The sequence below is a fragment of the Amaranthus tricolor genome, chromosome 5 (genome assembly GCF_026212465.1).
Source record: "Amaranthus tricolor cultivar Red isolate AtriRed21 chromosome 5, ASM2621246v1, whole genome shotgun sequence".
NCBI classification, from domain to species: Eukaryota; Viridiplantae; Streptophyta; class Magnoliopsida; order Caryophyllales; family Amaranthaceae; genus Amaranthus; species Amaranthus tricolor.
Genome location: NC_080051.1, coordinates 29627664 through 29652180, shown reverse-complemented (window position 1 = coordinate 29652180; position 24517 = coordinate 29627664). Strand labels below are relative to the sequence as shown.

The 24517-nt window shown below is 34.4% G+C and overlaps 1 protein-coding gene and 1 long non-coding RNA gene across 3 annotated transcripts; one reads left to right on the top strand and one right to left on the bottom strand.

The window, feature by feature from the left end:
- The first annotated feature begins 7881 nt into the window (after positions 1 to 7881).
- Positions 7882 to 9679, top strand: LOC130813917 (uncharacterized). The gene is made up of 3 exons (XR_009042261.1): positions 7882 to 8121; positions 8910 to 8970; positions 9367 to 9679. It is a non-coding gene; the product is annotated as an uncharacterized LOC130813917 (long non-coding RNA).
- A 155-nt stretch (positions 9680 to 9834) lies between these two features.
- LOC130813916 (DNA glycosylase/AP lyase ROS1-like) lies at positions 9835 to 22642 on the bottom strand. 2 transcript variants are annotated; one of them, XM_057679823.1, is made up of 20 exons: positions 22376 to 22642; positions 20978 to 21858; positions 18014 to 19723; positions 17523 to 17933; positions 17091 to 17181; positions 15648 to 17019; positions 15466 to 15545; positions 15255 to 15339; positions 15084 to 15175; positions 14940 to 15008; positions 14791 to 14827; positions 14633 to 14715; positions 13859 to 14365; positions 13635 to 13671; positions 13503 to 13560; positions 13232 to 13371; positions 13003 to 13068; positions 12800 to 12914; positions 12681 to 12719; positions 9835 to 10141 (listed from the first exon to the last, which is right to left on the bottom strand). In XM_057679823.1, the coding sequence occupies exons 2-20, from the start codon at positions 21663 to 21665 to the stop codon at positions 10017 to 10019; spliced, it is 5805 nt and encodes a 1934-aa protein (XP_057535806.1). In that variant the 5' UTR covers positions 21666 to 21858; positions 22376 to 22642; the 3' UTR covers positions 9835 to 10016. The 2 variants fall into 2 exon arrangements, with proteins under 2 accessions (XP_057535806.1, XP_057535807.1); XM_057679824.1 differs by lacking the exon at positions 22376 to 22642 and having other exon boundaries at positions 18014 to 19733; positions 20978 to 21229.
- Between the last annotated feature and the right edge of the window lie 1875 nt (positions 22643 to 24517).

Sequence of the window (24517 nt, the reverse complement as noted above, 5' to 3'; positions counted from 1 at the left end):
CAGCCAAAATTGGAGTGATTGCCATCAACTTTGACCCAGTCAACACCTTTAATGGGGAACCGATCTCTCTCCTAGAGCCCTTTGGACTCTTTTGCTATTTCAATTTATACAATTAAATTAGTGTAAGCATGAAATAAAAAAAATAAAAATAAATAAGATACAAAAGAATATTACCATGGTAGTGAATCGGACCCAAGCATATGGCCATGTGACAAACTACCTAGGGTGTCTGATAGTGTTTCAAGACTCCATTCCGGCATTGGAACCGGGAGAGAGAAATCTTCAAAACCCTTTAGAATAGTTTCTACGGTCACACTGATGTGGCCACTTGTAACAGGCATGGAATGCACTGTTTGGCCCTCTTTGGTTGGCTGTGTTACACCAAATGCAACCTCAGTTAAGTCGCCATCATTAACAACACCTAACTGAGGCAGCAAAAGAGAACAAGGAGTCGCCTCCTGAAAATTTTTTCATTTAGTATAATAAGCACCATAATAAAATATTAAAACACGTTGCAATTTAAATTAATAAGTGCTTATATATTTAAAAACTATGTACCTTTACCATTGGCTCGAGAGTTGGCTTCGGATTTTGAGCAACGGAGTTCATGGTCTCCGGTGTAGGATTTTGCCCTTCGGGGGTAGTAATGGGCTAGAGTGCTGCGGGGGTAATGGGCTCGGGTGTTAACTCGACCGAAGCGTTAGGATCCTCGACAATTAGATTTGCCAAGTCTACAGTGGGTGCTCCCATCTTCTGCAACACGAGTGCCACTTTGGCGAGAACGTCCTTCGTAATTTCTGCTCTGAGGGTTGCTAATTCATCAGGTGGTATCGTTCTAAATCGAGTAGCAACACACTCTTTGCCAAATGCCTTCTTTGACCCCACGCGGACGCCTCCGTTTCCGACTACCCGCCCTCTATGGTCTTTCCCTAAGACCATATGCAATGCATCAACATTGCCTCTTGGGGTAAAACTCCCCCATAGCTTCTTTTTTCTTCTAGCCCATCTGTTCAAATAAAAAGTAAATCAAAGCCAAAAAATACAAAACAAATCAAGAATATACTTAATAATTTCAAAACTCACCACAACATCAGCAACCTTCTTCGATCCCGGATCAGTAATGGTAAATTTACCACTTGCATCTCGGGAATGAAGTCCGCAATACCAATCTTATACCCAATCTCCAGCAGGAGTATTCACGGATGCGAGGTAGTCGTAGATGAGGTGGTGGCCGGACTTTGATTGAGGTATAAACCCGCATCCACCCACTCTTTTCGGGCCTCATCGTACGTTTTTGGGCTCAAGTGATGGTAAAACTTCTTTTTTTGCTTGCTGATTCTGAAGCTTTACCACGCTTTTCCTAATTAATCAATAGAAATCAAATGTTATATATTAGTTTAATGATTGAATCAAAAGAAGTAAATTTAAATCAAAAGCTATAATATAATATTAAATACTTACAACTTCAATGGGAGTTTTTCTTCTGGCAACAAAAGCCTCCCGTTCATTCTTCAATATGTGACCCCATATTTCATAGGGCATCTTTGAAGGTGATTTCTCTCCACCTTCGTTTCTCACTTTGACCTTTTTGGTCTTACAGGCACGCTTCTTGGTGATCTAGCCAGTTACTAGCTTGAATTTAAAATCTCTGAATTTTTCAGCAACAGTTGAAAGAAACACATTCTTATTCTCCTCATCGTAAATTAATTTAAAATGAAACTAAATGAATAAAAATAGTAAAGTTATTGCTTACCACAATATCCTCCCATATAGAGTTCTTCAAACCCTATGGAACCTCGTTCCATGCGTACAATATCGAAATCTTGCGGATACATAGGCCCACTTGTTTTCCATATTGCCTACGCCATTTTCCACAGGATTGACCCAATGCGTTGTATTCCAAATGCATAGGTTCTGTGACTTTGAGATTTTTCGTAGGACCTCGCCCTTTTCTTTTCTTAGTGGTAGTGGGAGCATCCGTTGGTGGGGCGTCTTCAGTGTCATAATCATTGTTAAGTGGTGGAGCGTCTTCAGCCATACGCTCGTATCTAACAATTTGGTCCTCTTCAGTGTCATAACTATGATGCTCATTATCCGAGGTCTCAATCTCAGGGACAATTTCGTCTCTAAAAAGATGCATTGTATATGAGTGCTTGAATGAGTATGAACAGAAATATATTAGAAAATAGGCACGTAAATTCAATTCTAACCACTTCAACACAATAATGTATACCAAATAGTGTTGTGTGCAAAGTTTCATGCAAAACAAACCAAGTTTGAGCTACTTTATGCGCAAAAGTGCCAAAAAAGCTTAAAGAACCTTAAAATTCATACCTTGTGAATCACTTAATTCAAATGTATTCATTCCGTGTTATCTATACACATATAACCAACATCTACATCATCTTGATCTACTAATTTTGGATTGATAAAGGGTGGGGAATCTTCAAAAGCTTCATATTCTTCCTCATCCTCAACATCACCTATAACAAGGATACTTCTTTTTCTCGGTACAACAATAAACCATTTTTTATCAGACGGCTCTACAATGTAGAATACTTATTTGGCTTGTGTGGCTAGTATGAATGGCTCCTCACTATCATGCAAACAAGCTAAGTCTACAAGAGTGAATCCACAAGGGTCGTCATTTATTATGCATCGTCGATTATTATCTATCCACTTACATTTGAAAAGACCAATAGTGAAAGTAGAGTAGTCAAGCTCCCATATTTCATGTACTCGCCCTTAGTATACCAATTTAGCATCAACCGGCGCTTGATCCTTGGCACTCGCGTAAAATGTAGAACGATGATGCCAAAATAGAAACCCCGCTATTCTGTAGATAAGATTATTCTGTAGATAAGATGACTTCTTATCTTGACCCTTAGTATAAAATGTGAAGCCATTGACATCGTAACCCTCATATTTGTTGACATCATCACGAGGACCAACAGCTAACCATTTAACAATTTCAGATACACCCTTGAGTTCTTCACTTATTACTCAATTATGAAACCAATCAATAAACGTGTTGTTATGCAACTGCATCAATCCTCTATCCTCTTTACAAGGATATTTTGCGCACAATGTATCTAAATGCTCATTCAAAAAAGGATGGACTTCGAGAATATGATGCAACACATACAAGTGTGCTTGTAGAAGACTGTCTCGAGGAGGTGTGATCGATTTGGAGCCAATTGTTCCTTTTCCCTCAAGCCTTCCTTCATGTCGAGAGGTGGAAAGTCGAATAGGCTTTTCTATTGCCAAATACTCGGCTATAAAGTTATTAATCTCATCGCTCACAATGCCTTGAATCATACTCCCCTCTGTTTGTGCTGGATTCCTCACCTTATTTTGTAAAACAACCATGTGTCTTTCAAAAGGATAACACCACCTTACAAAAACTGGATCCAAAAGCTTGATCTCACAAACGAGATGGACAATAAGATGAACCATTATGTCAAAGAAAGGCGGAAAATAATCTCAAACTTGCATAAAGTTACAATCACGTCGATTTGAAGAGCATCAAGTTTAAAGGGATCAAGAACTTTACTACAAGTTGTGTTGAAGAACAAACATAGCTCGGTAATAGCATATCTCACATTTTTTGGCAATATTCCACGGATTGCAATTGGTAAGAACACTTGCATCATTACATGGCAATCGTGAGATTTCATGCTTTTCAACTTCAACTCACCATTTAGGGTCACAAATCTCTTCATGTTGGCTGAGTACCCAGACGGAACCTTAATGCCACACAAAGACTCACAAAATGCCCGCTTCTCTGCTTTGGACAATGTGTAGCAAGCTGAAGGCAAACAAAATTTGTCATTACTCATCTTCTTCTTACCGCCCTTTCCCTTGTTACTGCCACCAACTTCATCAGCTTGATTTATTTTCTTACTTACCTTAACATGTGCCCACAACTCCGGACGAACACCCTTACATTCAAACCAATCACACACGGCCTTAACATCCTTTGTCTTACCCGGAATGTTCATGAGAGTCCCGAGTATGACATCGCATACATTTTTCTCTATATGCATAACGTCAAGACAATGCCTAACCTATAGATCGCTCCAATATGGAAGCTTCCAAAAGATTGATTCTTTTTTCCATAATCGGTCTTCACTCCTTGCACGTGACCTGTTTTACCAAATACAGTCTCAACTCCCTTAACCTGTTCATAAACCTCATAACCGGTCAACGGTCGATGAGCTACACGGTTCTCAACCTCTCCGTTGAACATCTTCTTCTTCTTACGATATTGGTGATCTCGTGGGAGGAATTTTCGATGGTGCATGAATATGTGTTTGCACTTAGGAATCCACATAGATTCCATGTCCTCGATACATATTGGGCATGCTTTCTTCCCTTTGTTCTTATACCCCGATAAATTGCCATATGCCAGAAAATCATTAACGGTGCATAAAAGCATTACACGCAAGATGAACTCCTTATTTGCATATTCATCAAACACGGAAACACCTTCATCCCACATCTTTCTCAAATCCTCAACGAGAGGTGCAAGATATACATCTATGTCATTGCCAGGTTGTTTAGGACCCGAGATAAGAAGCAAAAGCATAATGTACTTACGCTTCATACACAACCAAGGTGGAAAATTATAGATCACTAACAGTACCGGCCAAGTACTATGTTGAGAACTAAGACTGCCGAGTGGGTTCATTCTATCCGTACATAGTCCGAGCCTTAAATTACGAACTTCATCCCCAAAAGTCTTATGCAACCTATCAATACTTTTCCACTCCGGATAATCCGATGGATGTGTGAGCAAGTGACCTTTCTTCACCCTATCTGCATGCCACCTCAAATATAACGCATCTTTCTTTATAGAAAACAAGCGCTTGAATCTAGGTATTATTGGAAGATACCACAATACCTTAGCTGGGGGCCCTTTAGCATCCCAAGCCCCTTTACGCTTGTAGCGCGATAACCCGCACCTAGGACACTCTTCTAAGTTCTCGTTTTCATTCCGATACAATACACAATCATTCGGACACGCATGAATCTTCTGGTACTCTAAGCCGAAAGGACACATGAACTTTTTGGCATAATATGTTGACTTTGGAAGTTCATTTCCTTCAGGAAGCATCTCACCTAACGCTTCTAATAACATTGTGAAACTAGCGTCACTCCAATTGAACTTTGACTTAATGTTAAAAATTGTCAACATTGCTGTTAGTTTGGTGAACTTTGTACATCCAGGGTACAAAGGCCTTTGAGAAGCCTCTGTCAACAAGTCAAAAACACGAGGACGTTTTCCTAACTCATCCTCGACTCCCCCATCATCTCATCAACACGATCCACATCCTCATCGACATTCTCTTCATCTGTCTCATACCCATCACCACGATTTACTACATTCTCATTGACATCGGCCACATTATTGACATCCTTAACAACACTTTTCTCTTTGTAAACTCCCTCCTCACCATGCCAAACCCAAACATGATATTGAGGCCTAAACCCACGTTGAAGTATGTGCTCCTTAAGGATATGAATACAATCTACCTTTGATACATTGCCACAAGTGACACATGGGTAATAAAAACCAACTACCCCCGTCCTAACTTGATGTTCAACCGCAATACTACAAAATTCTAATACGCCATCAATAAATTCTGACGATTCAATGCTTCCATATATCGAACGATCTTTTGTCATCCTAAGTGTGATTAATTAATTCAAAACAAAATTAATACACAACTTTTAACATATATACTTAACGAACTCTAATTAACCACATATTAAGTAATAATCATTCATTTAACCCTAATTTACAATATTAATAATAAACCATCATAATCTATAAATTGTTCAAAAAATATGTATATTCTAATAAGAAGATTGTTTTAACCAAATTAACCCTATAATAAATTTAACCATAAACAATCCTAATTAAACCTAATTTAAAAACTATAAAAAAATTATGATGAATTTAAAACTTAAAAACCACAACTACATACACATTCATAAATAAAATGAAAAAATTACTTAAAAATATAACATAACATGAAATGTATGATAAATTTGAAACTTAAAAACAACAACTACATACACATTGATAAATTATGATAAATTTAAACCTAATTTACAAAATCAAAATGAAAATTATACCTTGAATTTTCGTGGGTTTTGGGTTGTGTATAACCTATACAATTGAAAAAAAAATTAGTATAAAAAAAATTAAGCCCTAAAACGCAATTAATGAAGCTTGAACAACAATGGGTTTGAGAACTAAGCTTTAAAAAATTATACCTTGAAGAAGAGCAAGAACTAAGTCCAAATTTCGTAGGTTTTTCGTGGGCTTAAGAAGAGCAACAACAATGGGTTTTTCGTGGGGTATGTAAGCAGCAGATTATGAAGAAGAGCAAGAAAAGCAAGAATGATGAAGAAGAGCAAGAACTAAGATGATGAAGAAGAGCAAGAACTAAGATGATTATAGCTTGAAGAAATAGTCGTGCGTTTGAAGGTTTGAAGAAGACAGTAGGTTTAATGAAACAGAAGAAAGGTTTTGCATTGTAACGTTAAAAGGCGCGCTTTTAAAAGGGTTAAATGTTGCGGGCAACCTTAAAACCGCAGCATTTGATGTGTGCAAATGGTTATATGCTGCGGGCACCATAAAAACCGCAATATTTGTTGTCTATTATTTTTTTTCCTAATTTTTTTTCCTATTTATTGTTGCGTATATAAAAAGTCGCAGCAAATAATTAGTAGCAGATACGTTTTTTTTCACTAGTGAACAGACATAAAAGTTGTTCTATATATTACTTTTAATTGTTGAATAAAATTTTAAAATTATTAGAAGAAAATATAGATAAGATGTAAAGAATGCATTTATATATTAAGAGTCAATTTAAGAGATGAACACATGTTAAATTAACTAACATACATTTCAAATTTAAAAAGGATGAGCTATATGTATACTACTTTCGAGTTTATTAGTTCCTATTGCTCATCAACTAATTTTATTAGGTGTATATTTCTCTATGTATAATGTCAAATATAGTTAAATAAGATTTTATTGGATTCTTTTTAGGTTTGCTTAATGTACACTTACTATTTTATTGGATTGTTTTTAGAATTCACAAATTATCAAATAGGACGGTTTCATAGTGAAAGTATTTATATTAGATTTGCTTAATGTACACTTACTATTTGAAACAATCACATGTAACTTTAAAGTCATCAAATACAATTTAAAGTGATCACTCATAAAGTAATCAAATAGAAAAATGTGCTAACTATATGGATTATCATCATACAAAATTTAAAATATTAATGATTTAAATTAATACAATTAAATTGCGAAAAAATGTCACAAATTTTTAAAATTAGAAAATATTCAAATTTAAAAGGATAAAGAAAATAATAATCCTATTTTTTTAAAATAATCCTAAGTATTTCTATCTACTCAATCTGGTCCTTAATGAAGTTCCCATAAAAAATTCATGAGAATTATGAAAATAAAACATTTAGATTGTAGATATAATATTTTATTAAATATAACTTTGATAGAGAATATGAGAATCATAAACATTTGAAAAATATTAAAAGAAAGTTAGTGAAAAAAAATGAAACCCACAAATAATAAAAAAATATTATTATAAAATTCGTGAAAAATATATAAAGATTATAAAGAATATAAAATAGTTAAAATAAAGTTAATGCTAGGTAAAACCAAAAGTATTATTAATTATTAAAATATAAAAATAAAAATATATAAAATTATTTTTATCTAAAATTTATAATATAAATAAAAAAATTTATTATGAAAACAACAATAAAAGAACATACCAATTAACCGCCTCCACTACTCCACGAAACACAAATAAGTAATAACAATTTCATGGGGAATGGGGGATTTGTAAAAAGTGGAGACTTTTGTTGGAGGGAAGTTAAAAATAAAAGAGCGGCAATGGCGGCAAAATATTTTTCATCAAAAACACATAACCCTCTTTTTCTTCCCTCCAATTTTCATGTCGCTCCTCCTTTCATCTCAACCTCTCTAGTCTCTACTACGCTAACCACTTTCAAGTTTCATGGCGATTAGCGATGTACCCTATTCTTCCTTCAGAGTTTCAGTTCGATGAGAAGGTAACTGTAGCTTCGATTATTCTCCTTTTTTTACGGTATATTTATATATTTGTTCACCTATGAAATTTTTATTACCAGATCTATCGTTGCATTTCGTGCATCAGAATGCTTAAACCTTATGATTGTCTCTAAATTGATGCAAACCAGTTATTTTCTTAAGCAATTTGTATGTCTTGAATTGAAGCACTGGATTTTGATTTTGAACTGTTTAAGGTTTTCATTATGTTTTATGCGTACTTACAAATGATTCAGAAAGACGGCGATGGTAGATTTGAAATTGTACCAATGAGAGGTTTTTTTGAGAACCGAAGAGAGATATTTTGAGAAGAAGAATCGAGATGCATTAAGGAACACATAAAGTTTTTAATTTATGACTAGCAGTTTAATTTTACAATTGCTTGTTTGAAGGGTGGTATATTAGACGTTACGCAGACTATAACATCAATACAGTATTGCAATAGATGCAGATCTTTAATGCTGGAGCCAATTTTTTCATTCATTTTAGAAGCAAGAAAAAAAAACTGATGATCTGTCTATCATTTACTAGTTGATATAGACAATAGCTTGTACAGTTGTACTCTGTTTAGTTCTCAGTTGCTAGGCTGAAATCATTAGAAGTCATTTTTGTGGATCTAATTTTTTTTTTTTCCCTCCCTGTATATAATTCATGGCTGAAAGCTGTGTGTCCTTTTTGAATTGATAAAATGATGGTTTGTCCTTTTTGATTTTGTAGAATTTTTGTTACTTGGTTGTTGATTCCAGTGATGTTTCTGGCTGTTTTCTTACAGATTGAAGACTTGATTCTAGTGAAGGATAGTGTGGTCAAGTTTGAATCAATTTAGATGCAAGGTGAGAAGTTTTCCTACTTGTTTTTTTTGTTCTTGTTTTTATTTTTACCAAATAATATTTGGCTATTTGACTGCTTTAAAGCGTGGTCTTTAGTTAAATTTAGGTAAGGCAAATATGTGTCTGCAATACTTTCCATGCTCTTTTACCTTGAAATCCCTTATTTGAAGTTATTTTTGGTTTTGAAATTTGCCCCCGGGAGCCTCTAATCTTGCTTTGGAAATTATTCCTCCTGCTGTTGTAACTCGTAATTGTCTTGATACTCTTTTAAGCCAGTAGGCATAGTGATAATGCCCTCCTTTTCAGATCTCTTGACTTTATATCTTGTAATTTGCTTATGTAATGCCTGTTTTAGCCGTGTCAATTCATATTTGGTGCTTATAAAGTTTGTTCTTTCAGAAATAGTGGCAATAACCCAACTTGCATATGGAACTTTCTGGTAAGTTTTCTGTTCTACAGACTATAATCAATACATAACGCATATTGGAGAACTAGCCTGCTTAGCATAAATCGGTGAATTGGAACTTTTGAAGTTTGTAGGATCAACAACTAAGTTTCCCCCCTTTTTGGTTGTAAAATCACAGATGGTGAACATAATTTTGAAGCCATTTTAAATGATCCAATTTTTTAAAATCCTCTATTTTAAATATAAAAGATCTGCATTTTACATAAGTTATCTGCTAAACTTTTACCTAGGTTTGATCATTTATACACATTAAATCTTAAAAATTACAAGTGTACTTTTTTTCATCGTTAAGGATACTTCATAGAAGTTAGAACTGGTGGATAATGAAATTTCACTGAGAATATCTTTCATATCTCCTTAACCGCAATGTATTCACCTGTGGATCTCAATTCTATGCAATATTTTCCTGGCTTCAGAAAACTTGCTCAATTCGAGCATGAATAAAAATTTGCCTACAATCTTTGTAATTGATGTACACGGTCAATAATTTCATATTTCATACATTTCCTAATTTTAGAAGATACTACTTTTCTTCTATAATTCATTGCCATTTTAGAGATTTCAGAAACCAATACATGGTCACTTACTCATCATCATATGTCCTACCTTTTGCCCCTTTAGTCATCCTGCTAGCTGGAAAATGCAATCTGGCCATGAGTGGACGAGGTGCTCTTGTTTTTTGGTCGAATCCCCTTACACAAACAAATCCTGCATTGCAATTGGATACAGAGTATAAATTTTTTTTGCAATTAAAAGAATCTATCAACCAGAAAAAATATGCTGTGGAATGTCCTGAATAATTGAAATTTGCTGAACAAATTTTACAAAGCATAAAGAAGAGTTGACATTGGCTGTTTTAGTTTTCATTAATATTAAAAGGGGATAGATTGCGCGGAAGAGCAGATTTGATCCCCCAAGTTTTGACTTTGAGTTATTATATTACGTAACAGTGTTTGGTAAGTTATTAAATACCTGTTATTAGATTTAAGACCTGTTCTCTTCAACTTATTTTTTGAATTTATTAGTTCTTATAGAAATCAAATCAAACCAGATCAGATCATATCAGATCAAATCATTATTACTTATTATTATTATTATTATTATTATTATTATTATAATTATTATTATTATCTCCATTATTATTATTATTAGTATTATTATAAGTATTATTATTATTATTGTAGGTGTTATAATAATAATAATAATTAATAATAATTAATTGATTAACAAAATTATTTAATTAATTATTAATTAAATAATAATAATAATATTAACTACTTAATTTAATTAATTAATGAACTAATAATAATGTTAATTAATTACTTAATCAATAAATAAATAAATAAAAATTCTAATTCTAATAATAATAATAATAGTAATTAAATATTAATATTAATTTATTATTAACATAATCAATTAAATTAAATTTAAAAAATAAAAAACAAATAAATTATAATTCTGATTAATTTATTATATTAATTAATTAAATAATAATAATAATAATAATAATAATAATAATAATAATAATAATAATAATAATAATAATAATAATAATTCAGATCAGAGCAAAGCAAACGGGACTAGATCAGAAAGGTTCAAATCAGACTGAATTAGATCAGACCAGATAAAATCAGACCTTAGTAAGTTCAAATCAAATTCAATCAGATTAGATAAAGAGAACATGCCCTTAATAATTATTTTTCAGTATAATTTGGATCTATGGTATGCTGATAGAAAAATATTTAGTATCAGGTGTCCATCACAAACAATTGTTTCGTGAAACATCAACTTTTTTATGATATGGATGGATTCATGCCCTGACCAAAATTATGTGACAAGTAGATGGGTGTTCGCAGGGCCATTCATGGGGTAGGCAAGGAGTGCCGCCACCCAGGACCCAGCATACATAGGGGGCCTAATTTCAGAGTAATCCGTGAGTTTATAGTAGATATTTTTAGGAAGAGGCTATGTTTAAGAGAGGAGGAAGAAGATGATTTTTTTTTTTTAAAAATTTATTTCAATATAAGGCGATTTGTCTCCATTATTTTTTCAAGTACTTGTTAAAAATCAGAATTGATATCCTACAGGGAGGGCACATATTTATTATTTTGCCTAGGGCCTACACAATGTCAGGAACGACAGAATTAGGTGCAAGACTCCATCATTATAATCCATGGCAGTAGTTCAAAGAGAAACATTGATGAGTTGGCTAAACTAGTATTTATATAGGGAAAAAAATCAAGTTGCAAGAGCAATGAGATAAATGTAAATGACAAAAGAGTTAAAAAAGGGAACTATCTTGAGCTGTGGTTTGGGAAATAAATTTATGTTATTGAGTTGGTAGAAGATATGTATTATTAAACAGAGATTGATGTAGCGTTATTTCTCAAGCATTGGTGAAAATTAGAATAGTTGAAGATGGTGAGTGGGAGATGTTTTTGTTTACAAATATTGAGATGTGAACTTAGAATAGACATTTTTCATGTTGTTTTCCATATGCCTAAGGCAGTAAAGTGCATTTGCAAGGAAAGGACTGGTTACCAAAAAGAAATTTGAAAAATAGTGTAAATGAATTAGTGAAATGAGTGATAAAAGAACGCCTTTTTAGGGAAAATTGGAGAAGTATGAAAGGCCTAAAGAGTTCCTTAGTGAAAAATCTACCAAAACATTAAAGATGTAACGGTACAGTGGAAACCAAGAGTTTCAATCAGTTTTGATGTATCGTATTTTCGGAGAGGAAGGGTTTATTTCACTTTATGTTTAAAGCCTTTGAGGGTCATCTTGTTGGATGTGATATCAGTTGTGAAATTTCCCAAAGTTTACGGTTATGAAATGGCATAGGAGATTAGGATATTGCGAATATTCACATGTCATTTGGTTTCTCTGGCGTATACCTGTAATATACATAGTTCTATGTAGGTGGTATGAGGTTAAGTGCCCTTCTTTTGTCATTTGGTGGCATAAAAAGGAAAGTGCTATTCTGACTTAGAAGTTAGACATGCATAGGACTTTACTTGAACTGCTTGCTCCAGACTTTTTATGATCCTCACCAATGTAAAGGATTCATTTTGTAGCGAAATTTGAATTTTTGCTTCTCTTGCCTGCTGATGGTTTTTATTTATGTGGTGTAAGGGACAGTGGAGGGGGAGGGAACAAAGAACAGGACGTGAATGTCTTCCTTTAGTGTGAGGGAAAGGGAATATATAATTGCTTGTATTGCTAAGGATTCAAAGACATTGTGGTCTACCTCTCCAGAAGCAATGTTGAATATCTTCAGTGTTCAGACCTGAAAGAAATTTCTAGAGATTAGATTATTGAATAATATCGTCTCATATGTGAGATTGAAGCACCTTTTTTCTTAAATACCTCTAAATATGGTTGGTATTGAAGTTCCGAAGTAAACTGTTCGTCTTGGAAGGTTCCACAACCAAGATCTCGGAACTGCAATTGGGCTGAGGCTGGAGTTATGGTCAGCAAAGACCTGCATATATTATGAATGAAATTAACCATACAACTTACAAGAAAAAGGTAGCACAAAAAGCTTCAGATGTGTGCAGTCAACTTTTTACCTCATTAACTTGGAAATATGTTCCATTTAGTGGGAAGCTGCCTCTCATTGCAGTTCTGCATGGTATCTGAATAAGATAAATCAGGGCAAGAGTCAGCAAATATATCAAGTGAAGCTGTACTCCAAAATTTTGATTAAGGCTTTGAAAGTTTTATTGGATTATATGAAATTGAAACTCATCATCTAAAGGAAGAATTTCACTACTGTATTCAAATATTTCCATCTCTTACCAGCAGTGTTCCACGTACAATCTGAGAGTTTGCTTCCCGCAAACTGTTGCAATAAGAACATGTCTCATCATTGCAAAGCATGCTGGGGTCTTCGGAGTTGCATCTTCGCTCAGGAGGTTGAATAGATTCTGGGGTCTCACCTGTTTTAGACATCAATTATGATTCATATAGTAGGAAGAAAAACAAGAATCTGGAAGGGGACTAAACCCCAATCTGTGTTCTGTAGAATCATTGTGATCAAATAAGTATGAACATGCTTCTATGTGCCTACCTGGGGTCCATATTGCGAGCAGGTATGAGCACGGATCATCAGGTTCTCTTTTGTCCATCTGCATACAACTCCTGTTAGAAGGAAATCAAAGTAAATGGAAGACATAAACAATAAACCTCTAGTATATCTTACTCCTTTTAGCAATGGGTGTGTGTCTGGAAGTTCATAGCTGCATCATGAAATAGAAGATGGTTATTCCAAGTGGAAGATTATTGTTTAAATTTAACAGTAAAGTCAGATGAATGCACCAATTTATCTAGCACACAAATCATAGATGCAGTTCAATTTAGCTATGTGATTAGACTAAACGAACATTTGTTAGAATATGCTAAATGGTACAAGAAATACCAACTTACACATGATGTTCAGTTCTCAGCCTGCTTATGTTCTTGAGCTTTGGTGTTGGAAGGGAAGCGGCTTCAGGTGTCAAAGCCACCAAGGCATTTGACGTTCCATTCATATAATTCTGTAGAGTTTGAGAGAATTCTTTCATGTTGAGCTGGATTGTTGGGATCTCATCAGGATCCTCGTACAATGTATCTTCAATGTCACATAATGTTTGTTCCTGCTCTGGTTCTTGTTCTGGTGATGCTGGAACTTCCACAATTGGTTCACAGTTGATAACTTTATATTGCCCCTCCAAATGATTGATAGTCTGTGCCAAGGGGAGTGCCAGTGGGGAACATGGAGATTCTATTCTAGGCACATCAACACATGTAGGGTTTCTATGTGAATGCAAGTTGCTCAAAGGAGGAGGCAATGGCAAAAGATCGATCCTTGCTAGAGGGTCTGCATTGGTTGAAGCTCCCCCATTTGAAGGCACAATGCCTTTTTCTTCTGTTCCTGGAAGGGCAAATCTAGCACTGCAGCCAACAAGAGCTGTTAATGGATCATCAAAATCATAGCAAAGTGCCACACACCCATCTTCCCTGTGTGTTTTTTCTGGATTCTGCTAAGCAGGAACTGACGAATGACATACTAAAATTATCAGCTCTTGCAAAATGTTTTTTCAATAGAGTGAATGGACTTGAAATGTGTTTAAAAAAGTAAAGAAGGTGAAATACTCTTCAAAGTTAAGTTGGTTGGCCAGATCAAGTACAAGGGTTTACTAGAGCAAGGCACATACTAACCTTGCAAATGCACTAGCAAAATGCCTGCATTCTCCTCTCAGGGGACAAGCATTGCAATTGGGCTGCCTTTTGGTGCAAAACACCTGTGTAGAACTGATATTTAAGTCCCTATGATGGATAAGTGAACATAAGCTAAGAAGCGTTCAATTTCAACATACCTTCCCGAACGTGATCAAATGATAGTGCAACTCATACCTAATCAGATGAGCAATGAACTCAGTTAAACAGTTTTGTAGGATAACTTATTCAATTGTTCATGAATAGAACAATGGCGTGTAAGAGGTCATCAATATAAGTTTGTTCTTACAATGTCTTTTGATCAAGCTTGCATAACCGTGGCCACAAGTACTTTTGGATGGACTCCAATATTGGGTACCTGTGGTGGTAATTGATGTTAATTTTTTATGAAAAATAGCCAAGCAACAATAACTTAAAATTACTTTGAGCTCACATTTCTAAGAGATGCAGTTGAAGTGACTCTGGTAAGGGTTGAAGGGGAACCCATCCAAGGCGTACAGCAATACGTCCAACATTGGTGTCAACCTGATTGAATGTAACAAATTAAGTAATGAAATTGGTCTTGTACTAATCAATGCTGATGGAAATTGACGTGTAAACTTACTGGAAATGCAAGATGGTGCAGTGTCAAAAGCCTCACACATTCGACACTCTTCAATCCCAACCCTCTGAAGCTTAATAGGTATTCTCTGAAATATTAACAAAATGTGTAAAGTGATTTTTAATTTATCTCATATGGCTCAAGGTGTTTGGAATAAACATCTACTAGCATGAAATAAAAGGATGTTTATTTATTTCATTTAATTTGTGCTTACTTTGCTTTGTCCGGTGGAATATCCCTCAACCACTCCATGTTAATACTGCCATGCTCCTTGACCAGTCTGTCCAGTAGGGCCTGTATTTTTGCTTGAATATATTAATATGTAAAGTAATTTAAGGAATTATTTTGCTCTGATAGAACGTCCACGTGCAGAATGTTTGTGATGAAAAATCTCACCTTTATTCGTTCTGCGAGCATGTTGTTCATGCCTCTCTCTTTAATGGTTTCAGCAATCTGGCTCACATGAGCATGTCTTACCGCCTCCCAGTCTAGTGAGTCCCTTGTATTGGCAGTATTTTCTCTAATTTTACCATTGGCTTGTGCCTCTCTTCGCAAACTGTCCCAGTCGAATGCATCAGCCTTTCCCTTTCCAGCTTTTCCTTTCTTTGTTTTGTTGGCATTTGCATCTATTAAATCTGAAATGCCATCTGATGTATGGACTTGTGCTGATATTTTCTCAACTTCTTTTCTGTCATGGCTTTCCCTTTTCAATTCTACAGTACTTTCTGTCACATCAGCAGTTACATGGGACAAACTATAATTTGTCAAATTTGGACTTTTCCAATCGGAACTCATTTGTCTATTGACAGATGAAGCGACAGTGCCTGATGGTCCTTGCACTGATTGTGAGTGCATAATCATTTTCTCACCGTCGAGCACATAGCAGGAGGATGTATTGCCAGCAATGCTATCTGAACTTTTCTCCTGCACATGATTTTGCAATGTTGATTGAATAGTGATATTGCTTTGTTCTGTTGGTGTGCAATTCTCATCTTTTTTTGAAGTATCAGAAGTCTTGCTGTCTACTTCTAGCATTTCAATGCCCTTGATATCCGGCAGTTGACAATCTAGATTAAACAAGTAGTTGCTTGAGTACACTCCTTTTGATTCTGGAGAACCTGCTGTTACATGATTCGTGCAATCCAGTGGATCATTTTGAGTTTGACCGTAAGATTCATGTGACAAGAGATTCTCTGCCATCTTAAGCAGTCCCAGAAAAGAGTTGGAATCAAAATAACTGGACTGGGTACTAGTTGTCAATAGCTGTGTTCTTGAGTCACTCTCCGAAAAAAGGTTTGACATCCCAATTTGCTGCAGATTTGGAGAGTTCGTAGAATTTTGGGATGATATTATTGGTTGCTGAGACAAAGTTGTATCATCTTTTGCTCTATCGTCTCCTAAAACGCTTGCTGCTTCTGACTCTGTAGTCTGACTATTTGCATTACTAACTACCGAGTTATTGGAGGCTTTTTGACTGCTTTCACTAAAGTCATCCTTCAGGCTACCCAAACCAGGTGCTCTTGCAGCTAGTTCTTTACTATTGACTACTTCCTTTTCTTCACTATGGTCAATGTCATTGATTCTCCTAGAATTCCTACTCAATACTTGTTGATCTACAGGCTTCTCATTCCAAAAAATGCTTTCTGCACGTTCAATTATACAAATATCGGGTTCTACTACCAGAGCCGTTGTTGATTCTTCTGAGAGTGTACTTTCACTGCCTTCTGACTTGAGAGGAAAACGAGCAGCGAGTGACATGAAAGCAGAACTGCAAAAAAAGAGCTTACAATCCAAGTTTTTCATAGATTAGAACTTGAGAGTATCTGTGTATGATTTTACCTCGAGAGATGGTCCGACACATTCTGAGTAAGGAAAACTCCAATAACAGAGTCCAGAACAGATCCTTTCCATGGGGTGAACCGCCTATCTCCTGAAGGAAGCAACAACTATTGTTAGTGCCGACTATTACTCTGGCTGAAGGTAAACTCAAGTAAACAATAGTTGCTTCTATTCATTATTATACATTGTAGTTTCATGAAAGTTTTTGTCTGAGGTTCCAAATATGTGACATGCCATCTTAGTTTATTCTGTTTGAAAATGTTAACAAGTGATCCTAGAAATGTCAGAGCTTTTACTTCAATCAAGTTTCCACTATATAATAGGAGTAGTATAAATGATACCTTATGCTACTTTGGGACATTTTGAATAAAAGGGAATAGTTCCTTTACCAAAGGAAGAAAAACAGAGGGAATGTAGACATTTTTATGGTACCTTGAACGAGACGCATGCGTGCTATGAACGAATCCACACGACCACGAAAGACACATCGTTCATTTTCCCACCATTTTGCCTTTTCCTCGTCAGTTCCATCAACACCTTTATTATCAATATTCTCAAGCAGCAGTCTCCACACCTTATTGGTCTCATCATCAAGGTCGACCTTGGCTCTTTCACGGCGCTTCCTTAAAGGTTTAAAAGGGCCTTCAAATGGTACTATAGAACCATCTCTTTCATAAAGAACAAGGGCATTCTGCTCTTGGTTATTTGCATGATAAGGGACAATTGCATTCTTTTTACGCCTAGTTTTGCCGCTTTTTCTATCGACAATGCACAGTTGCTTCATTTTTCTGGTTATTTCTTCAACAGAGCTTGGTTTTGTCCATGGTAGTGCTGGAAAAGAACCTGCAACATATTGCACAATAAATCCTTTTTCCCGCCTTCCGTGAAAAGATGCATATTGTTCAAGTAGTTAAAGTTATTACCTGTTGCTTTCTTGGTGCCTCTGTTGGCATCATATAGAACAAGACCCCATTGCTCGTTCTCAGAACTGTCTTTTCTAGATCTCCTTTTTGGTTTTGGTTTTGCAGTGCTGTCAACCGCAAATACCTCTCCGTCAGCATGCCCTGAGATATCAATCTTCTTGCGAGGACCCTTGGGCCCTGGTTTGGCACGCACAGGTGCAATTCCCATCAGTTGAGCCACATCACGTACACGACTGGTGCCTTTTGATCTTTTTTTCTTTAACCTTGTCAAATCAGTCCAAGCACTAGAAAGCTGGAAATTGTTCTGGATGTTATCCATAAGGACATTTGTATGATTATTATTAATTCCAGCATTAACAGCAAATGGGCCAGGGTTTCCGCAGTAGTACGCCAATGTGGAGGGATCAACTCTTGGAAGATTTTGGGTGTCAGCTACCTGATTGACATCTGCAGTTGGAGCAACAGTAAATGATGTGCTTGTTACATGTGACTTTTGTACCTTTTCAGTTCTCTTTTTCTTGCAAATTTCTGGAAGAAGGTATTTCGGAAGTTCTCCTGTATTGACATTTACAGATAATGTCTGGTTTGGCTGCCAAAACTGACATAGACCAGCAGCCACAACTCCAGCTTCAACATTTGTTATGCTAGCATTACTCCTCTTTTTCCCTCTCTGCTGTTGCTCACTGGAACTTGCACAAGGACTTGAGTTGGGACTTTGTGCCAGATGAGCAATGAATTCTGCAGTGTTTCCCGACAAAGTGTGAGGATCATTTTCTTTTCTTTTCGAGAGGCTATTTTGGTCAGGCTGTGAATGGGCAAGGTTATCTTTTGTGGGAAGCGAAAGATAATTTTCGAGTTGCTGAGTAAGGTTACGGTTTAGGTCATAAGCCATACCCACTCTTGTTTCAACCGTTAATTCTTCTCCAAGATGAATGTTGTTGCTGTACTGGTTTCCTGCAGTGTGACTATTCGGAGGCTCTGCACATGGACCTTCTTTTATTGTAGGAGCAAAATTGTTTTCTGCTGATACTCCATTCAAATCAAAGTTTAAAGATCTTTTGCATGATTTGGCAGCAGCTTTTGCTGGTTCTACATTATTAGCTTCAGTTGCTTCAATTGTATCTCCTGTCTCAGCTGCTCCTGATGATTTAGTTTCTGCTGCTTCAGTTGTTTCCGCTGGAGGAGTTGCTGGAGTTTCATCAGTGCTCACCTTGCTCTTCCGAGCATACTTTCTTTTAGCTCCTGTACTTTCTTTGGGTTCATTGGGCTTGGGGGTCTTAGGTTTTGGAGTTTTTCTAGGCTTTTTTTCGCTCAAGACCTTTGGTTGGTACCTTCTTCGTCGTGTTTTCTTTTGTGGTGTCTTGTTCAGGTCAATAATTTGGTCGCCTCCCTTGTCTGAGATGTGATTCTCTACTACCATGGAGACTTTACCAGATGACGAGTCTGTAAATGGAACTGGGACTTCCTCAATACCATTCTGAAGGTTGACCATTGCGGCCGCAACATCTTGTTCCTGAAACTCATTCTGTTCTGTTTGCCCATGATGTTGTGTGCCGTGAGGTGTGTTTTGTGGAACCACATCACTGTCGATTCTCCACCGTGAATCAGGAGTTGCAGGCACAAACGTTGAATTTGTTGCAATCGAATGCTTGGTGGTTGGAAGAGAGTTGGTATCACTCACAATCTGCTGGTATGGATGAAGAGAAGCACCTGCAACAATCTACCGTTGATTACTGATCAAGACAAAGTTTTACAATTAATGCAATAGAAGACAGCCAGTTAAGGGTGATAATTTTATAAAAGGTATTAGAAAGTTAAATGTTCCGTCTCATTGAATTTGCTACAAATTTAATCTCTTTCTTCCTTGTTTGACCATGGCTTCATATTCTTTTGACTAATCTCATATACAAACTTAATTTCTTCCTTCCTCTCATCTAAACGTGTTTTTCATTCCTTCGTGTTTTTAATCTTCTTCTGTCACTAACAACCAACAAAACTTAAACAAGAATGTAGCATTACATTGAATCCGATTCAATAATAAAAATATAGATTTTGATGTTATAATTATTTTAAATATAAAATTGAGATATTCATCATATTGTTGTTGATGACTTTTATTATCACCTCGAATACTCATGTCACATTGCGTTAAGAGTCCAAAATGGGTACAAACACCCGCATCATATTTTGTACCAAATTGCAGTAGAAACTTTTTATTAGCAATTAGAAGTCTGACTTGTACATGTACCTGTGTTTCACACAATAACCAAGTTCGAGTAACGTAGCAGTTAGGCGGAAATCCTTTTCATCTCCTTTTCTCTTTTCCCAAAATCAATAAAATTATCACCTCGATTTCTTTCATATAAGTTACCTATTTACCTAATGATAAAATCTATTCATTTTTTCACTCTGTACCCAAAATCAAAGAGTTATTCTTGTTAATTCTAATTAGAGAGTTATTTTAAGTCTTCATGATTAAAAATAACTCGACTTTGCACTAAGGTTAGATATTATCTCAAATTATGAAGTCGTTCAGTCTTGTGTCAGAGTGATTTGAGCATGTTTAGAATGACAATGCATTGAATATTTTTAATATTGTAAGTGATCACTTTAAAACAACAATAAATATAAGTTGGGCCAACTCAATAGATATCGCATCATGAGATTATTTCATTTGTGAATTTGTGAATTTGTGAATTTAATTTACCTTTATGTAAACTTCAATATTCTGCCTCAGACCAAATAGACAAGAAACTAAAAAGGTTCTACCTTTAACTGCTTAAGCAATTAAGCATCTCCTTTTCTCGTCTGAGCAGTTAGTTTTCTAAATGGATGATTAGTTTGAGAAAATGACCCATAAATCTCCATTCTCTACAGACTTCCTAAGACATTAAAATCATTTTAAAAGTCCAAATCTTGCAAATTTTATGTTGAAATAAAAATCTCAAAACCAAAAGAACTTACAATTTTGCATTTCTCTTCCAAAAATATCCCTAATCTGTTGATCACTAATCTGCTGATTGAATCGATGCGAATCGTTCTGATTACAATACATAGAGCTCCCATTCAAGCTGCTAACATCACCAAGATTAGGATTCCAAGCTGGATAAATTGAGCCATTACCCATTCCACCCAAAAGCTCACCAAATGATAGACTATTCAATGGATCATTCTCCATCAAATTCCCACAATTTTTCCAGTTCGACGATTCCCATGAACTAAGGTAAGGATAATCATTCTGCTGTGCAGCTGATGTTGAAGGAATCTGTTGAGGGTTTGATGGAGGATAATAAACCTTAGTTCTTCTACCTTGACTATTCCAATTAGGCAGATAATTCTCTAAACCCCTTTTCTGCATTTCTATATCATCTCTTTGTAAATTTATTCTACCTTCATCCCAAAGGTAATTCTGATTAGGGATTAAAGGTATACAATTATTATTTTTTGCAGAGGTTATTGTATAAGATACAAGATTTTGGGGGTTTTGATTTTGGTGTGCATATCTGGTGAAAAATGCCTCTAATTCTGCATTTTCATTTATGGGTTGAAATTGACTATTTGGTGCTTTTACTGGGGTTTCTGGTACCCAAGAACCTTGTATCTGGTAATCTTTTACACTTGGAACTGATTTTTCTTTGTGAGTTTCCATCATTCAACTCTTGGAAAACTCACCTCCCCCCAAATAAATAAAGGAAAATTTTATTTTATAAATAAAACCCACTATTTATTCTCTAATTTTGTTGTGTTTCTGTTTTGTTGTGGGTTGTTGGAGGAGACATTGACCAAATTATTTCTCCCCAAAAACCTAAATCTGCTTTAAAGTAAACCCATTACCCTTAATTTACCTGAAAAATTGTAAAACAAATAATTAGATTTAGGAAATAAATATATAAATTTGGAAAAAACCATCTGAATTTGAAAATTTGGTGAGAAATCCAGATTTCCTTGTAGGGAAATCATATACAGACAGAGCTGGAAATAAAGGGTCATAGCTTAATTAACCCAGATTCAGTGAATCATGTAATTGGGAGTAATTAAGTGGCAGATCTTTCAGATCAGGCATTCTTTGATTATCCACAGCTGAAGAATGAAATAAATTTATTTATTTATTACATTAAAAATTAGGAAAAAATCCCAGAAAATTTTTCTTTTTTTTCATTGCCTCAAACATCAAGATTTAAGAACAACCCATCAAAGAAAAATATTCTTTTGCTGATTTAAAACTCACTTGCCCAATTTGCAATAAATCGGAATTAGAAACCCAAAATGGATATTGAAAATCAGGTAATAAATACTTTAAATAACAAAAAAAAAGTAAAAATAGAGAAATTAATGAAGGATTAAATTAAGATGAATAATTACCAGAAAATTATGTCAATGCCTGAGATCTGTTCCTGATTAAGCAGTATAGAAAGAAGAATTGGGAGTGAGAAAACCAGTTTGGTCATTCATAAAAGAGAGAGAATAGGAGAAAGAAAAGATAGAGAGATAAATAATAAAAATGGAAAACAAGAAAAAGGCTTGGGTTTGGTCTTTTTATTCACGTATGCGTAGGGTATAAACTCACTCTGAAACTGATAAAACATCTTTTCCCGGTAAACAATTAATAAAATGTGTTCCTACTTTTCCTGAATGGATTATTATAACTTTAATCATTAATATCTTAAATTATAAAAGGTGTTGTTTGTCATGTTCTATAGTTGTTTCGTTTTTAAGAGAATAATTAATAGTCAAAGTTATTTTTAAATATGCCGCGATCACTTGAAAAGCATTTAAAAGATGAGAAGACCTTAAACTATTCTAAGATGGGTCCCACACTGTCTTTAAGTGATTTTTCTCTTTAGTATGTGTTTGAAACTTCTTTCAGTGCATACTATATTTGAAGTTTTGCTATCTCCTATTTTGATTAAATAATTTATTTGTTTTTAGTATTGTGTATTAATTATTTTAATTTATATTTTATTTTTATTTTATAAATTAAAATACAATTTAGTGAAATTTATTTGATTTTAGTTTGAAAATGACGCAATGTCATTTTTAATATTTTATGAACATAAGACAAAATGAAAAGAAATAGGTCTTACTATTGAGGGTTGATTTTGATTTTTAATGGGTGTTTGAAAAATTTATAGAGATGAATTCATATATAGTATAATTATGATTATTATTACATATTTAGACGTGACTTATGCTTATTAATTGATAAAAGAACAAATTATTAAATGTCTATTTTATTGACCAGAAGTTTTAAATTATACTCCCTCCTATTCATAACTAGTGTTCTATTTGCTTTATGTACTTTATTTAATGTACTTGTAATTTTTAATATCTTTTATTGTGCGTAATTAATAATTATGAAAAGTTGATATGAATAATCCTTGTATTGAGACGAATTAATCAAGATTTCACTTGATTATGTTTTAACTTATAGATTAATAATAAAATACAAATTAGAAGTAAACGAAGAATAGTGTCCAAAAAATAAATTGGACACTTATGATACATAGGAGAGAGTATTAAGATAAACAAAATATCATGTAAATGTCATAAAATTATGTATAAATAGTTTATGCTTATGGCATATAGTTACCATAAATTGAATACACATCTTATTCTTAGCTTATTTTTACTTTAATGATATTCATATATATTTCTTTAATAAATAATAAATGGGGTAAAATGTAGATATGGTTTTAACATAACAAAATAGATAAAATTTAAAGGGATTACTTTTCTTGGAGTACTAAGTTAGGTTTTATTTTAATTTGGTAAATTGAGGAACGATTTTTGAACAATTTTCGTAATAGTAGTGGGCTTATAAAAAGGATGACTTTAAAAGTGGAGTCAACTATATTGATTTACAAATTCTCACATGAAACAATCTCCCGATGAGATAATTTTTATTTGACTAGCCTAATATGCAATCATTGTCTTAAAACATTTACTTATAATTTTAAAACAAACAATTGCTGTTTTAACTCAATATCTGTCCACCTCTGTTGAGATTGCAATTCTAATAAAACTAATCCATTCTTTCCAAATTCATTTTCCTTTATGATATCCAAGTAAGAAATCTAGCATTACTCAAAATTTTCCCCCTTCATTTCTCTCCATTTACTTTTGTCCAAATAGAATTTTAACTGTTAAGTATGAAAGGTAAAGTGATTTTTAGTATCTTTGTTTACAATTATGATATATATATATAATTTAAAATATTTACTCTAGTGAATAACAGAGTTAATATAGTGTATTGAGAAGATACTTCATATATTGTTGTTCAATATATAACAATAATCTTTAAGTGATCATGCTCATATTCGTATATAACTTTTTACTCAAAGTTGATTCTATATTGTTGAATAAAAACTACTATTTCCTTTTTAACTCCATTAAATGTCAAAAAAAAAAAAAAAGGTTTTAAGTGATTTATTATGAAATTGAATTAATATATTTTATTTTGATAACTTTTTATAGAATTCTCACTTATGATTCAAGATGGTCATA